Below are 17,924 nucleotides of genomic sequence, written 5' to 3'. Positions count from 1 at the left end.
TATAATACAATGAAAATGAGGTATGGCTTATAAAATTAAAACATTTTTTCATATAAATAACGAATTAAAATGGATTAAAATACAATACAATAAAATACAATAAAGCACAATTGCTTAAAACAAGCAAAATAAATGTGTTTTACAAACAGTTTTACTTCTATTTACCAGGTTTCTTTTAAAAGTATACGATTGGATTTTTAATATCACTTTTATTTTATAAGTTAGAAAGAATTCTATAAAAAATACTAGGCATTAGTCGACTCAAGTGACTAACGGAATATCAGGAACTTCTGTCTTAGGCCACAAAACTAATAGTAAGAATGCATTATTCAATATTACATAACGATTGTTGAAACTGTAAAATGTAAACAACGGTATAAATACTAAACACCATAGAATATAAATTTTGCATAAGCGCATAACATAAGTCGATGCCGACACACTAAAGAGGTACAGAATTACGGATGCGGAGGGAGATGCAGTCGAGGATGCAGCGAGAGGCGACATAAAATTTTCAACGACTGCTCCGAGTATCTGACAGCATTATCTAGCCGTTTGCAAGTGCTCTAGTGCTTTTCATATCTTTTGAATAAAAATTCTCTAGTGCAACATTGTTTCTATGCGGCTTTTTGAGAACATAAGGAACATTTTATGGTGTGTTTTTAAAGTTAAAAGATTTTATGTTGCACGTTATACTATGTTATGAAATTTTGTGTCGATTAAGATGTATTATTTATTTACGCGTAATAATGAACCGACGTGATGTTATAATATTAATAAATTAAATAAACATTTCTTTGTATATACGCGGTGTCATGTTGTATCGTGTAAGTGTAAAATTTAAATCACTGAAATAAAATAGACTTGTATTGAAAACGTCTCTCACAAATATTGAATGTTGTATCTGAAAGAATATTGTTTGAGCGTAGCCGCATATCGAGTCTCAAAGGATATATCAGTATATATGTAAATAAAATACACGTTCGACAGGAAAATATGTTTCGATAAAAGTATCGTATTGGAGATATTCGAGAACTACGCTCGATAAAAATGTGCAAGACTCGTTGGGTAATTTTAGAGGGTGAACTCAAAAGGAAACCGTAATAGCTTTATAACTCTCGCACAAAAAGAGTAATCTGAGCAAAAAGCGACTGAGAGCAAATATAGCGATGGACGAGTAGCGAGACAAAATAAGCGGGTTTAGAGAAACGGGCGGGGACAGGGAGCACTGACAATCTCGTTACAGATGTGAATAAATAATGGGTTAGCATTAAGGTCCCGTTTCGCGCGGAGGGGGCGTTCGTCGAGCTGCCTTTGTTGTCGGCGCTGTTTACTGCGCAGGGGATTGCGTTCGCCGCAAGCTCAATTTATTCCGCTAATCGAGCCTCACCTCGCTTGGCTTAAATTAATTAACGACGACTTAACCTCAGCATATAAAGTTTACAAATGATCCACAGCGTAGATAGAATTATGTTCATGATTATGTGTATTTATTTAGATAATGACTCTACTCTAAGTAATTTAGCCTAGTAATTTTGTTGTGCTTTTGCGACAGAATGCTTGTATATGTTTTTAGAAATAATTGTATCGTCTGGGCTTATATGTCGACATATAAGCCGGTTCGAATAAAGTTATTAATTACTGGCTGTGCCCGTGACTTCGTCCGCGTGGAATAGTGACCAAAATAATGAAAAAATATTCAAAAGATGAACATCAATTTACTATCTGTAAAAGAAATGGACGTGGTAATTCACCAGAAGTCAAAGAGCTATCTTCTAAAAGACACATGATATTTTATTAGTATACAAAGTAGTTTTCAGTCGCTGTTTTATTATGTGATTACGTTAAAATATTCCCATTGAGGTTTAACTTTTTATAATATCAAGACGCCAAAGAAACAAACGCAGCAAACAATTAGTGCGACGACTTCATTATGTGGGTTAATTGTATTCCAACATTTTACTTTGTTTGTTTATTTCTTTTTTCCATCACAGACGCGTTCCTCAGTTGACATCAAAGGATAGCGGTACGTCGGGTGATATGCGTACGCCTACGAGCCAGGTGGATCAGTCGAAGATTTTAAGGAATGTTCTCGACGTCTGCCAACTATGCAGTTCCTACATCGATCAAAAGTAGTTGTTGACACGTTAGTTATTCGTCATATATTAGAATTTGTAGTCAACTAAATAGTATCATGTTGTAATAGTTCAATCGTTTACAGTTTCATTGAGCAATTTATATTAATTTACTGCCTTATTCGCCAGCCTCTGTCATTTTCACTGCCAAGCAACTTGCTTCTTGCTATATTATGGTTAGAAAGGCTTTTCTGGTTGGTATGGCATCAGCAGTTTCTTTTTATATAATCACCAGAAATCGCAACGCACTTGCGTTACAGTACCAATATACTATGATATTCTCTCGTGATTATATCTATACTTTCCATCATTTTGGGGTTAAATTTGTGTATAATTTTAGTTGCCTAAAAAATTACTCTATCGTACAATTCAGAGAGTACCTACATTCAGCCAGAACGCAAAATTATAACAAAATAAAGTTGTGTATCGTAAATGTGTCACCGGTAATTAAGACGACTGTTTATTTAATTAATGCGATTTTTCAAAGTTGTTCAATGATTAATTTCGTTTGACAGATTAAAAGTTGGATTGTTTCCAGATGTTTTGCTTTTCAGCATTGTAACATGCACATAGTTACTACAACAGTATGATTCAAATATCACTTTACACAGTTGTTAACTCGAAACTAATATGCCAACAAACAGATATTGCATAAGAGGCTACTGTCAAAGAGATAGACAATTTCGATGCGAGCTTTGTGCGCCAAATTGAATTGAATGTCCATACATAACGCATTCTGCACATTCAAAGGGAGTGTAATTGCGATATGGCGGCTCTATTTAAAATGTATCTGTGCAAATGTAGAGTACAGCACACGAACATGGTGGGAAGCGTCAAGCGCAAATCGCGCGCCCATCCACTCGTGACGCGCTGCGCGACTTCAGGCAACTTGGTCGTTTGCCAGCCGCTTTGTTTTATCGCTCTCTCGAACTATTTGGCATCTAAACAATGTTTTAATTTAATGATACAGAAAAATCACACCAGATATTTCAATGTGTCATCGTGAACAGTTTTTACAGTGACGATTAGTATCTAAATATGTTTTGTAAATATTAACACTCGTCTTATGACTAGTTACAACTAATTTATTTCTATGTAACGAATAAATGTATAGAACGAATTCGTGTCATAAAGAATATGTGGGACTGCAAACCGTAATGTCACCTGGAATTAAAACTATTAAATAGGGTTATTTAAAAATGTAAGGATAACTGATGGCCATTTTTAATAAATTGTTACAATTCTGTGTGGTTAGCAAGTTAGAAAGCAATAAAATTGACGTTATGACTGATGCCATCAACAGTCTACAAAAGTCTAGAGAAACACATTTTTCTAAAAAATACAAAATTGCTAAGAATACACAAGGTAGGTAGGTACTAATATTAGGTATATATATATATATTGCTATGTACATATACCTAATATTAGTATAAATTATTAACGACCAGCAAAAGTAATAATAACCCAACTCATAGTAATTAATTTACAAGAGAGTGCGACGGCTACCGTCGCTACTATCTACTATAGGCAACTTGTAAGTATATTTTACATCGGTCGTAATTTAAACTGCCGTCTCGCCTACACGCTCGCGGCATTGTTTATCGGTGAACTTGTATGTTATTATTTAGTTTGAGTAAACATTACAATGATTATTTCTCTCATCCACAAAAGTAGGGACTTATATAATATATAATGACCAACAGACAAGAATTGTTCGTATACAACCATTACTGTTATAATGCTATAGTTCGTTTAATTGCTGTGTAACATAATGTTTGTCATCCATCCATATATATAAATAAAGTAATGTGTGTCATGGTAGCTAAAAACACACATTTCACATTTTTAAGTAGCACAGAAAAAAGTTATAAAGTGGAAACTAATAATTTTAACTGTATTCCGTCAAGTTCGTGGGCTATTATGTTCGTGGAGTTCGCTAATAAAATAATAACGTCGTAAAACGAGCTACAAACCGAAAGAGATAAAGACAGAACGTAATAAAAACAGTGCAATTTTAGGGGTATTTTGTCGAGGTTATATCCATAAAGTGAGTAGAGTGGGGTGGGTGGCAACACCACACCACTACGCGGCCCGCGGCAGGAAGTAATGAATAAACTCAACCGGGAGTTTCTATCTATTTTATTTAATTTCACAATGAATATGATCATACCATCCTTTAACACTTTACGGATTTGATTTATCAGATTTGTTTGCATTTATAAATCGATGTAGTATTTTGTATACGCTTTTGTTTTTAGAGTTAACAAAATTGTGTTATCCTTACAGAGTTGTACTAAAACAATTAATATTAATTACACACATGTAGAACACAAATACGCTTAAAAGTAGTTAATAGAAAATTACACGTGTTCATTCCAATGCATTATAGTATTTGTGTACTGTTTTTTGTCATAGTCCCGATTCGTTTTCGACGAGCTTATGACATAAGTTGATCGAAAATATGGAGGACAGTACCTACGAATTCGTTCTTCTAACGCCTATGATGAAACCAGGTAATAGGTGAAAGATGCGTATTAGACTCTAGTTGGAGAGTGATATAATTTAATTTAATATGAAAGTATCCTTAATAATTGGTATAAAAAATACATTACACACTTTCTATACTTTCGTCTTTATCTTTACCCATGCTGACAAGTAGTTTTATGATCGTTCCGGACTTGCAACCCTTCGTTATTTTACGACCTGACAGTTTGACAAAGGACAATTTAATAAAAATATTAAATAGATTCCAATGCAGTAATAATATACTTTATATACGATTCAAAGTATTTACTTGTGTTATAGAAGAAACAAATTATCCTGCATTTTTTATATTATGGTTGCTAGTAAAGTATAACAATGAAAAATAAGAGAGAGATTTTATTTTAGAGAGTGTTTGCCATAATTTAAGTAAACCCTTTCACTACTTTGTGGTGTACATTATTTTGGATGTAAATAAAATAGGCAGAATAACTATTATTAAAATATGTAGATATATTGTTCTACATGGTCGCAATCGGTGTATATAGTTAGTAAATAATTGTAAATTTAGTTTAGATGTTTAAAATGTAATGTAACGAAGCTGAATAATATTCAGACAGAAAGAAACTTAAACAGAAAATATATCCGAGCAACATGAGAGCTGTAGGTAATGCGCTGTAGAACAAAGGTATTAAAGCGAATTTTCAAGCTCTCTCACTAGAAATTCAGGAAAGCGACGCAGCGGCACCGCTAACTTATTTTGTTTGTGTCCCGTATAAAAATGTAGTTTGTTTCTGAACGTTTGTCGAGGGCACCGACTTTAGGCGACGCGGCGATATTATATTTTTCACAATGGCAGCTAAGGCGACTCAAGTAATCAAATTAATTGTTTCGTTTATGGGTTTTATCATGGACATGCCATTTAACTTGGATTTAGAATTAAAATGGCCATTTTGAGAACATCTTTTGTTTAATAATAAATTATTTAAGAACATTAACAAATAGTAAAAATTACTGAGTGTTACTAATAGGCTTCTATAGATTCTGTGATATATATTGGAAAATATCCACGCGAAACACAGACCACCACTTTCAGCGCAGCCTGAGACGATTTTACATCACCGGTTTTATATAAAGTATCGTTTTATTTTCATTGTACGTTAAGAATGTTTAAATACTGTACATAATCCTGAGAACTACTATGTCAAGAATGCAACATAATCAATTTTTTTGCTGGTTTGAAAATAAATTTACATAGTAACCGAGTCGAAAATAGAGAGGGGAAACTAAGCGAAACGACGAAGAGCAATGAGGCGATGCATAAAGTCGCTTCGAGACGAAGTATAAAACAACAAAGTGGTCGACGCATCTCTCTCGCGGGCATAAAGAGGGGAATAATCCAACAACGCTAAAGTGTCGTAGGATAGTACTTTAGGGTCCATATAAAATAATGATTTGTCTTCTTGCACGTTATTTGTGCAAGGTTTATGACATTCCATAAAACAAAATTTGATAACTTACACTCACTAGTTAACAGGAATTAAATATGTCCAAACATACGACACAAATCAGAATCTTAATGGAGTTTTAAATTTATACTCATGGCTAATTGCTTCGAATAGTGAGGTGATTTGAGGTTGAAGTGGCAGGCGTGGCGGCTAAGATGGTACGATAGCAGCGCGTCGACACGGATAAGGAAAATCATTTATCGCCTGTCAAATTTTCCTTCATTTCAGTAATTAAAAAAAATGAAATTGATGAGATAACAAGGCTATATTTGTTACCATTAAACATTTTTAAATCCTATTAATCCTATAACTGCGAAAGAGAGCTTTCTCGTATGTTACCTCTTGATGCGGTAACAGCATACACATGGATTTGGAGAATAGAACCTGTCCAATATTTCAATTCTATTAATTTTGTACATGAATTAGTAACGATTAATTACATAAATCAGTCAACACATAGCGTACATTATTAAATTTATTTAAGATATATTAAAGTACATAAAAACTAAGTATTCCGATAATACAACACAGAAGGCGACGATGTAAGCGATAGGCTTCGTTTAAATAACAGCACGGTAAAAAGATAAACATGGAAGGGGGACAAAACCTTTTCAATGAGCCCGCGAGAATGTTCACTGGCAATATTACAAGATCGCTTGCGCCTTCAGAACTGGTTTTCGTTTGCTCTAAATTACATTAAAAGCTCATTTTAATCTAACAGACGTTCTGAACACTATTGAAATAATACTTGTTGCTTGAAAAAAATTCCGTTTATTTATTACTCCACAACACACAGTGTTGTTATTCTATTTACTATTATTGAAAATATGGTTTGATTGTAAATTACTACTTATTAATATAGTATACCAGTTGTTACCTGAAATAGGACTATTTTAGAATTCGTTCCAATCAGGTAATTTAGTACCCGCTGACTAAATTGTATAATTAATTACTTAGTCAATTATAGCCTACTCCATAATCTATTAAAACAGATTACACAGTGTGTGTTCATAAATAGGCTTATATAAGTTAAATCTAAGGAAGCGTTGTTAAATGGCTTTGTGAGATGTTTTCAAACGAGGAAAAGAGATTTTATATTCTTAACTGCTCAGATACGTGCTGACAAAGTACTTTGAAAGTAACAGAAGTGTGGAGGCAAAATGAAGTATTCACCCCACATCGCAACGAGCAATTAATTGCAGAGTTCAGAGCTCCTGCAAGCGTCGCGGTGCTCGCTCTAGCGGGCTCGTTTTGTACTACGGATCTCTATATAAAGCAGTGTGGGTGAAATGGTTCCGTATATTTAAACACCTGTCAGCTCCCTCATCTCTCTACGGGTCGCCTAACTTAGATTACTTTATAATAATCCCCCGAAATTTCACTCCAGACGGAATATATAAATTGGCCGTCGTCTCACAAAGTTGGCGAATTATTAATGATCGTATGGTCGTAGTCATGGAGTGGAGTGGAGGGCTTTATCACGATGTCGTCGCACGCTTGTATTCCCTGTTTCCTTGTGCCACTAACGATCTAAAGCAATTTACCACATAAACAACGAACGCTGAAACTTGAACAGTTAAAACTCTTATCGTTCTCAGGCGGATGGATGCACGTACAGCTAACTTTATTAATATCTTATGTGACAAGGTAGTTCTAATTATGCTTCTATTGTTTTTTTAACTACTTTACTATTAAAATATCCTTATTATCTCAATTTAGTATCACAATACCAAAGCTTTATATATCGATAACTTTGTTACGGAATTTTAATCGGATGATTTACGAAGATATTGTTATAAGATTTGGCGTATTGGTATAATAGTGGTATCACGTTACAGATGTTATGTGTTTTAAATTTAGTTAAAATAATTTATTATGAAATTAAAGTACTGCACAAATTGAATATGTAAGAGTATTATTTATGTCACCGGATCTAATCACTCCCTAGTTCAGAGTCTTAAAATTATACTATATATATATTATATATAGTAGTAGCAAATTAAAACCGGTTTTTAAAATATTCATACAATATTAGACATAGTAAAAAAGAGAACAAAGAAAATCCACAGATCCTTCACACTTAACAACGTTGAAACCAACCCGTAAACTCAACCGAGAGTGAATAAAACCTTCCTGTTAATAGGAAAACGTGCAATGATACTTGAGGCAATCGAAACTAAGAAAGAGGCAATCGGAAGTCGGGTAGTAATCAGTGAGGGACGGCACGCTCACGAACAGAACAACTTTGCACTTACATCTTTCTCGAAAAGGATTATACATTTTACAAAATAGGGTTTGTTTTGTATAACATTACATCGTTAAAATAATTATGGGACATGTTTTATAAATTATACCAATATGAGATACTGACTATTATAATTAGCACAAACGAACAAAATGAAACTACAAAAATAGTTCGATGTTTAGGTACGTCACCATAACCATCACTGAGAAAGACTCATGTTTGACTGTGTAATTACGTAATTACATCTTCATTTAAGTTTAAATGCCTATTACTCAATTATGTGTAAGAAGTTGGATAGAATTCGTTCGTAATTCAGCAGACACATTCATCACTCATGTACCTACTTAGAAATTAAAATCCACTTATCAGTCAGGCAGTGAGGTTTTAGAACAAATAATATAAAAAGGTTTGTATTTCATTTATACCATAATTATTATTTGCATTATATGAGGTAATTTATTATCATGTGGTGACAATAAAATACAATATCAAAAATCGTCGCTATATATTTGTGAGCGTATCACAATGTTTCACGGAACATTAGCAATATATGAAGCCAGCTGTTGTCAACAAATGGAAGTATTTTATTTATTTATGGCGATCAATCATGCGCTGTGATAAACAATAATAATTTTTAACAACACTTAACTATACATCTTTGCCTATGAAAATAAAATATATTATGTTCTTTATAAAATGGAAACCCCAAATTATAGTCGGGGGAAATCACGCCAATGTTTTCCACATGAAAACGTTATCTAATAGAATGAAAGAAATGAACAAAGGGTAGCAGTTCGTTGGGATTTGTATAAATTATTTACGCTACCTACATATGTGTATTGGAAAGATCATGGGGTGTTGGTATAGCATACCGTTGAACTTTGCGGGCAGCTAATTACGGCCGGACGGCCCCGGGTCGCACATACAACGATGTGCAAATAGCGAGTGGCTTATCTACATATCGCATCGCATGCGCCGCCCACCCTACGTGCTTCGCTTGAAATATCGTCACTTGTAGTAATTTACGTAATACATGTCGTTTACAAGGATTTCACACAGCGATAGTGTTTACAAGCTTGATTGTTGTGTAATGTACGACTAACACGGTATTAACCATATGTCTATTTTCATTATATCTATTAGGAATATATGATATAAGCAGTAAATATAAAGTCTTTATTTACGTTCATTCCTAAAACCTAAAAGAGATTTTTTTTTGTAACATTCAAGCGTAAAAAAATATTTTATCTACTCGTATAAAATATAATTTTCAAGGACATTTAAATGATAGACTGAGATCAAAGAACAAGTGAATGTAAAATTCCTTAAAGATTATTTATAGATATTATAATAGTGAGTTCATAGTAACCATTATAAAGCTTAACGTTTCGTTTTGTAAATCCCTAGAGCTATTAGCACACTAAGCCTGTAGACTGGTAGTGGTTAAACATGCTTCGTATACAAGGCGCGTTGACATGCGTTTATCAGAGCGAAAGCTCAAACCGCAGCCGGGCACACAGTGCAGTGACAAACGGAATCGCAGAGTGCATCCCGAGTGAGCTGCTGATCCGTGGAGAGATATCTCGACCTCGGCGTCGAGTGCTAACACTCGCTCGCCTACGGATAATTACGGCTCTTTGACGACCGGGTTTTATCCTACTCACAAGTGACATGTTTCGCTATGTTTGTGCCATATGAAACTGTACATAGTTTTTGTAGAAAAAGATCAATGTATATTTAATATAATTGATTTACATGCGGATACCTATAAGAAATATAATTAAGTAGACTTAATAGAATTTATTGAGTTTTACAAAGATAAAATACACCGGTTCTTAAAAAAGATCCTTTAAACGTATGTTATGGTACATTTAACTCTAGTAAGTTAGATATTATGCAAGTCAAGTCTGTTACAGTAGACTACGACGATGGAATAACGTGAATCTCTGTAGAAGTTTGCGAGCAAGTAAGCCTGCGGGCGACGACAGAAGGGGGACTCTTGTTATTACACCCTCTCACCTACGTAAGGGGTTTGTCTGCTATACTGTTGAGAGCTATACTGTCGTATGAGATTAAGATGCTACCTACTCGCTGCTGTTAACGCTCTGGCTTCCGTTCTAGTCATTATGACTAGCATTGAGTGTAGACTTGACTACCTGTCATTTCACTTTAAAGGAATGTGTAAAAGATTTATTAACAAGTTTAATATGATGTGCTTAACAAGCAAACACTTAGATAATAATATGTATAAAAAAAACAACATAGACATGTGTTCGAAAAACAATCCCTAATGTTATATAAAGAAGAAGATTGAAAAGGACAAACTGACAAAAGGCGACAAGATATCCGTAATCGTTTATTTCACGTTGTTACATTTCACCACTTCGGTTATAAATAAAAGTGCCGAAGAAAAGCCAGATAAGACGGTAGAGAAATAAGTTTAACCGAACGGGAGAAAGCATTATCATTGGCTGTGAGCGAGGAACAAAAGAAAATGGTGGAGAGCGAGCGTACGAGAGTACTTTATAGGCGCGTAAATATGTTTTATATCCCTCTACTGTCTGTTATACACTGGCGCGCCGCCGGCCCCATCCTCCGACACCGCCACCGCCACCACCCGTGCCTGGAGGGTTGCCTCGCTCTCGGAAATGCCGAGCTTTAATAAAACATATATTTTTCCGAGCGAGGAAAATACTGGGGAAACTCGCAATTTGTTCTTTCACTTTATGCTCGTTTACAAGACAAAAGTGGAACATTCTAGAAACATTATGTTAATCATGTAGTTATGTAGTTTATTATAATTTTACTGGTACTTTTATAAAATCTTGGAGTTATATTTTGTTTATATTACTCCAACATTTTATATGATGTTTACGTATTACATCCACATATTAGTAGTGTATTGTACTACTCGTTAGGAGGTGCGAAAAGTCATAAAGCGTGTAGTGGGCGGTGTAGGGGTTCATGTAGTTGATCGCAGGAACTGTGACATTGTAGTGCTTAATGGTGTTGCGGTGACCCTTATCTTGCGTGCCACAACGCCGTCGTGGGTGCGGGCGATTTATTGCGGTTCACGGAGGTATGCCACACTCGACCCTTTCAATTCAACGCTAATTATTACAAGCTCTTAACGCCTATCATAATGTTTTATGATATCTTCTAATGTTTTACTATACCGAAGTAGCTGTATTGTGCAATTAGATCGGAAAGAAATTAAATTATTAAAGATTTTTATGAGTAAATTTGTGATGTTAATTTATTTGTAAGCGCTATTTTATTATCTAAAACCAATGAACCCAAAAAATTCAATTCCCAGAAACAAGCCATAGCTAAATCATGATAAAATAGAAGTAGCGATTAAGATAATGTTGAAAACAAATTTATATTCCGATTCCTTGGAGTAGATTAAATTATTTTCTTGTTGCTTCTGAATCCAGTTTGTAGAGTCATAAGCGCCGGCAGGGTGAAAAGGGGCTAAGGTAGAAACGGGCACACCGGAAGGAGACAGAAAGCTCACTGTGCTTTGGCCGACTTCATACCATAAAATATTACACCAAACGAAAGAAGCTCTTTCAATTAACCGAGGCAGGTTTGCGTAAGGTAAATCTTAGCAGGAGCCCCCGCTGTTGCAACTTTAGACATTTTTTGCAAACGCATTTTCTTGTTGTCTTATTGTTACCTTAAATTAGAGACACTATATTGGACGGTTTGTATTCACATAGTATTATTATTGAACAGTTACAAAATACTGTATGAAATCCTACAGAGGGTAGAATCTATGGTATAATATGCTTATAAACACAGGATGCAAAATACACCTTCCTCCTTCCTCCCTATTGCAGGAGCGTCGTGTATGAAGTCGATGGGTATATAGTGTTTAGAGATTGACCCGATCAGTATTCATGAGCTTATTAATGTGCTCCAAAGATCCTGTCGCCATGACTTTGAATGTGTATAGATTGTGCGACAGGGGTGGGCAGGTCGGCATCGGCACCCGCTCTAATCGACCAGAAGTGATATGCTACTTGATGAATGATGATGAGGTTTACCTTTCTCGTTGGTAAAATATAAAATTAATGATAATCTTTTGGAAATACTGGTTAATATATATATATATATATAATATAAATATTTAAAAATAGTATTGATGTTTATTGTTAAACCCATATTACTGTACAAGCTACTAAATGTACTATTAGGTTCTTTGAGTCGGTTGGCATTAGAGCATATTATATTTTTTACTGTTATAAAAGACAAGTAATATAAAGTAATATTTTATATGGTTTTCAAATACCTGCCAAATCCACAGCTGGCGATAGAATAATATTTATGATCAAGACTAAACTAAAGACTAATAAAAACAATGCGACTTGTGACTTACGGGAAAAATGATTTTAGAATAGAAACGTTATAGACGTAACATGAACAAATGAGATGACTGAATCAAAATTAAATTGAAAGGAATTAAAAACGCAGAATAAAAATGAAATACTTAATGGAACAGGTCGAAATTATGTGGATATACGCTACATATAATACAAATAATACATATTTATAAAAATAAATTTAAACTTTTGTAAAATTATAAATTGAATTAATAACTGCGTATATTTTTCATATGCTATTTATTGAATCGCACCATAAACAACATGAAGCAGTATTAAGTATAAAAACGTGTGTTTATCAGAGAGGAGATTCCGAATATGGGCTACAGTACTATTGTAGCTTGCAATCGCCACTAGCATTAAGTTATGAGCGCATCCTGGTGGATTGTGGCGAACTCGAGAGCGCACGGTGTAGTTACCGACTACCGTTACTGCTAAGTTAATAACAGAGTTTACAATGCCCCGGGAGTTTGCAAAGATTCATGCTCTAGCTATTCATAACCTCCAATGTTCAGAAACAAATAAGGTCACTTTGAATTCGCAAAAGTAGTATGTGGTAACAATATCGCTAGATACATGACGTGAAGATAAATTCTTCTTTTTACTTTTATGTAATAAAATTAGGAAGTAAGACAGTAAAATAATGACCACTTCATTATTTTTCTGTCTTACTTCCTAATTTGATTATGCTTATTTTAGTATTATTAAAAATTCAAATCACTCTGTGTGATAACTAAAATTTAACACAAAAGAATATTTTTCCATAATACACATCTAGAGTGCGTAAAAAATTTAAAGAGTAGGTATAATGTACGTTTTTATTAAAAACTAAAAAAAAATCATTTAAACTAAGATAATTCATGAAAGGCAATAAAATATATTTAATAGAAATAAAGTAATTATCGGGTTAGACCCAAAAAAAAGACTAACCAAAAACTTAGAATTTGCATTCAAGTAACCAATTAATAAAATAATATAAAAAATATATACGAATTAATAAATAATGCACTTAAGTAAAAACCATAAAGACTTATTACACCATTTACCACAAACGTTTGGTTGTGGCAGGTGAAATCAATTCGAAACTTTGCAGGCTGACGTTGTCAGGATTTCAGGAACGGCGCTACAGAAGCGTCTACGTAATTAGCCAAAAGCGACTGGATTTGCATATCAAAGTGGAGGCATAATTGAACCCCGAGTGCAAATAGCTGAAGTGGAATAGGATCGAGTTAGTTGCGCTCACTGGCAGACTGTAGCGAGCATTATCTACCGTCGTCGGCAGCCCGCTTTCATGTCCGCCCCCGCTCTCGCTAGTGACACGCCCTGAACGATTCGCTCCATGCCGCCAACCTCTCCTGGGATAATTTAATTAATCGACTACGGCACAACAGCAGTAGACTGGGAATGATTTCCTCTTCAGATATCCATTTAACGGCATTATTGTGCCACTCAACTTCTAATTCGATTATGTTTAACATTAGGGATAGATGTTCCAAACATTTATTAATTAATTATATTATAACAACAATTATACGTCATGTATCTATTATATATTATACATATAATAAATTATAGTTGGTAGTACGCAATTATAACACGACATATTTTATAGTTTGTTGTTGACAAGTTTTGTAATCAATAGAACAAAAGCTAAAGGCAAGAATACCAACTTTCATTCTGGTGAATTAATATAAAATAAGCTGTTAATATAAATTAAGCAGCTTCCGCGTTTACTTTTTTTAGATAAAAGGTAGGCTATGTCTGTCTTTGTAATGTAATATATCGTTAATTAATTTTATTAAAATCCATTCAGTCAATATTGGTCAAAAGGTAACGGACAATATCATTTTTAACATATTATCAAGATAAATAGATCAGAAAACAATTTACGCATTATATACGAAAATTTACAAAGTCTAAACGTAAAATTCCATTTAATATTAAGGGATGGATTGCTTAATAAAATACTTTCATACTTAAACGTTCTCAACGGGGGAAATTGAGATAGAGGGTGGGGTGTTTCGGACGGAGAGACTCGGCAGCGAAGCGGCCAGATAATTAGATTAAGGGGAACGTGGACGGGCTCGGCTTGCGGCCGCTTCCGAACAATACTATCAGTCTTTAAAGCTTTCGGATTTGCAGAACTGCCGCTGCTGATTATACATGAGTTTTCACATTTTAAATCTTAGTTGATTCTCAGTCACACTGTATTTTAAATACATTGGTTTTTCTTAATTATTCATAAGTAACATTTTTATTATTAAACTAGTTACTCGCCCCGACTTCACACGAGTGTACATGTATTATATTATAAAAGAAACCGCTCCAAAATCCGTTGCGTTGTTTTAAAGATTTAAGTGTACATAGAAACAGATAGCGATTTTGTTTTTTATACTATGTGAAATGATATTGGTGATAGAAAAAGCGAGTTTCTTTGTAACGTTTGGTTGTCTTAACGGCTAGATCAATTAAATAAATAAATAAGTATAAAATTTGGTATGCCTATACAATTTAGGAAGTAGTATAAGACGTATGTTGCTTAATCGCTAGCAGATGTTGTTGCGGTTAAAATTTGTATTTAATATACTTTTGTAAATTGGTTATAGTTTAATAAACCCATATAATATTTTAACTTAAACTATTAACTAAAATAAAATAAACCAAAGATTATAGAATAAACCCTAATATGTATAGTTTACTCTTTCAATTTTAGGTTTATTTTATGTTAAGCATAAAAATGTGTCATTTTTACATAACGTATGACATAAATGTAAAATAATACATTTATGATTTATATTTCACCGTAGCCATTAGTACTGGAATTATCAACACCGTAGGCGGTGTGATGTATTTAATTACGGGCACTTTCAGGCTGCGCCAATCTAGTAATTACGGAATTGAGCGCCGCCTAACCAGGGTCCTTTGCACTATATTCAGAGAGCGCTCTAAACTCAAACTCTGCATTTGACTCGCATTTCACAACCTGTTGACGAGTTAGTTAAGCCCCTAAAGCGAATGCAATCCTAGTACAAAGCGAGCGACGTTTGCTCCTTCTAACTGCATATTACATTTTGAATTTGGCGCTATAGGTGAGTATGATGTAGCCATTAATAAAAATTGTTTATTTTAATTTTCAATTAGGTATATCAACATTTTTTTCAAGCAATTACTAATATTTTATTTTATTAATATTCTTTACTAATGACAAGAACAAAAATAATTACAGAATGCCAACGTCAGGCGGTAACTAATTATTAATTATTAATGGCAATATACATTAGGTATTGAAGTCATAATCATGTTAGAAGAATATTACTAACCGTGTAAACTTATTACAAATCGCTATGGGATATAATTAATAGAGCCAATTATATTGGACAGGTCTAGTGTGACTAAACAATTAGTAAACAGGTGCAAGGAACATCTCGCGCGGTGTAAGATTAATCATTCGCAACCGAGTCCACCGGTTAATAAACCGGGAACGAACAACTTCGCCACTTACATTACACGGATATTTATTTCCAACGCTGTTTCAACTTTTCCAACTCTCGGAAAGCCAGAGTTGGAGACTGGTTTAATTAATTTACAAGATTCGCAAGTACTGTGATTGTATGGCATATATATGGAGTTTCTTAGACTCACTTTTTGAAAAAGTTTAATATGTTTTAAATAGTTGCTACAACTGTGTTTTAGTAACTTAAAAGCACTTGCCTTATCATCGTCGCCTTCACTATCACACTGTAAAAAGAGAAAGTTGTATATTAACAATTTGCAGATTGGTTAATACTTTATATTTTTTTCACGCAAATACATGCGAATATTCAGAAGTTTATATAAGGCACATGCGTGAACACAAAAACCAGTTACGTCATTAGGCTATACCAGTAAATATATGTACATATAGAAATTCTAAGACCCAATACTAATGAATACAGGCCCCATACCTACGTATAAGCAAAGCGAAAATCATTATTAAAAGGTAAAATTACATTAAATACAATATATAACAGCTAAATAAACAATGACACCGATGATTTTGTTTTACTATCTAGCAGAATAATGCAATTAATATTTTGCACCTTTTGTTACATGGCAGATGGTAATATTTAAGAATTATCCAGTAATAAATTTACTTTACGAGCAATTATATTAATGTAAATACATTAATTACTATTTCAATAAAGATGATTATATTCTTGAATGACGACTTAAGTAAATATAATTACATTATGGTAATGTCATTTCTATTCCAAGACAAGAAAAATTCCAATTCCTATGGGAGAAGAAGCCTATCATCGTATCATAAATCGACGAATACGTTACGTGATATTTACGAGGTAAGTTCGCGCCAAGGGAAACAACAAGGGATCAGGCTGAGATATTACAATTTCAAATAAATACAGAACATGAAGTATTCAGGGCGGGCGCAGGTAATGTTATGTAGTACGGAGCGGCACCGCCTCGACAAATCTCGTGATTTAGCTGCGATACGCGCCGAATATCGAACAGGGACTATGTGTGTTGCGTGATCGGAGTAAATTTGCACACGGTAATCGAAAATTATGGCTATTACGTGTTACGTAATTTTTCTGATACTGGCTTTGGAGTGCCCACTAACAAGTTAATAAATATAAAATCAATAGAGTTTAGGGTTAATATTACTATTGGGAGCATGCCAGAAAGAAACATAAACTAGACAAGGACAACAATGAATGTACTTACGATATAGCCTTTTCCGGAACTACAGCGGCTACTGGCCTGTAGGCAGGAGAGAGAAAGCGAACATATGAGTGGACTGGAATGACTAGGGGAGGTGAAGTCTATCCCGTCTCGCCCTCGACTAGGTCGCTCCAGGCCATTTGTTGTTGACAGATGAGTTAAATATGTGTGGGATTTCTATCCCTTCTCATATATATTTGAATAAATTTAAAAGACTAATAATGAAGTATATTTAAATAATTTAATGAAACTCGTCGTAAGCGAGACGGGAAAATATAATTGCAACGAAATAGAAGACAACAAATGTGTGTATACATGTTGGTATTACAATCTAACAATCAGTACAAACACGACATTAAATAAAAGGTTTAATTCATGCATTTTTAAGAGTTTGCAACGGATATTAAACAGATATAATAGTTGATTTCATTAATCACTGCAACATCGATAG

The 17,924-nt window shown here is 34.0% G+C and overlaps 1 protein-coding gene across 8 annotated transcripts in view; it reads right to left on the bottom strand.

The window, feature by feature from the left end:
- The window catches only part of LOC131843796 (fibrosin-1-like protein), a 68,685-nt gene that overhangs the window by 24,424 nt on the left and 26,337 nt on the right, over positions 1–17,924 (bottom strand). For 3 of the 8 annotated variants that reach the window (XM_059192546.1, XM_059192551.1, XM_059192547.1), the window contains exons 4-5: positions 17,477–17,512; positions 16,466–16,492 (exon numbers count right to left, since the gene is read on the bottom strand). The exons of 2 other annotated variants lie outside the window; for them this stretch is intronic. In XM_059192546.1, coding sequence (XP_059048529.1) covers positions 16,466–16,492; positions 17,477–17,512 — 63 coding nt within the window. The remainder of the gene's footprint in view (positions 1–16,465; positions 16,493–17,476; positions 17,513–17,924) is intronic. 3 more of the 8 variants (XM_059192549.1, XM_059192552.1, XM_059192548.1) reach the window with 2 other exon arrangements.

Source organism: Achroia grisella, unplaced genomic scaffold (genome assembly GCF_030625045.1).
Source record: "Achroia grisella isolate CSIRO2021 unplaced genomic scaffold, CSIRO_AGI_Agris_v1 utg3297, whole genome shotgun sequence".
In the NCBI taxonomy this organism is placed as follows: Eukaryota; Metazoa; Arthropoda; class Insecta; order Lepidoptera; family Pyralidae; genus Achroia; species Achroia grisella.
Note: the sequence above shows the minus strand (reverse complement) of the source record. Positions and strands in the feature narration are given on the sequence as shown.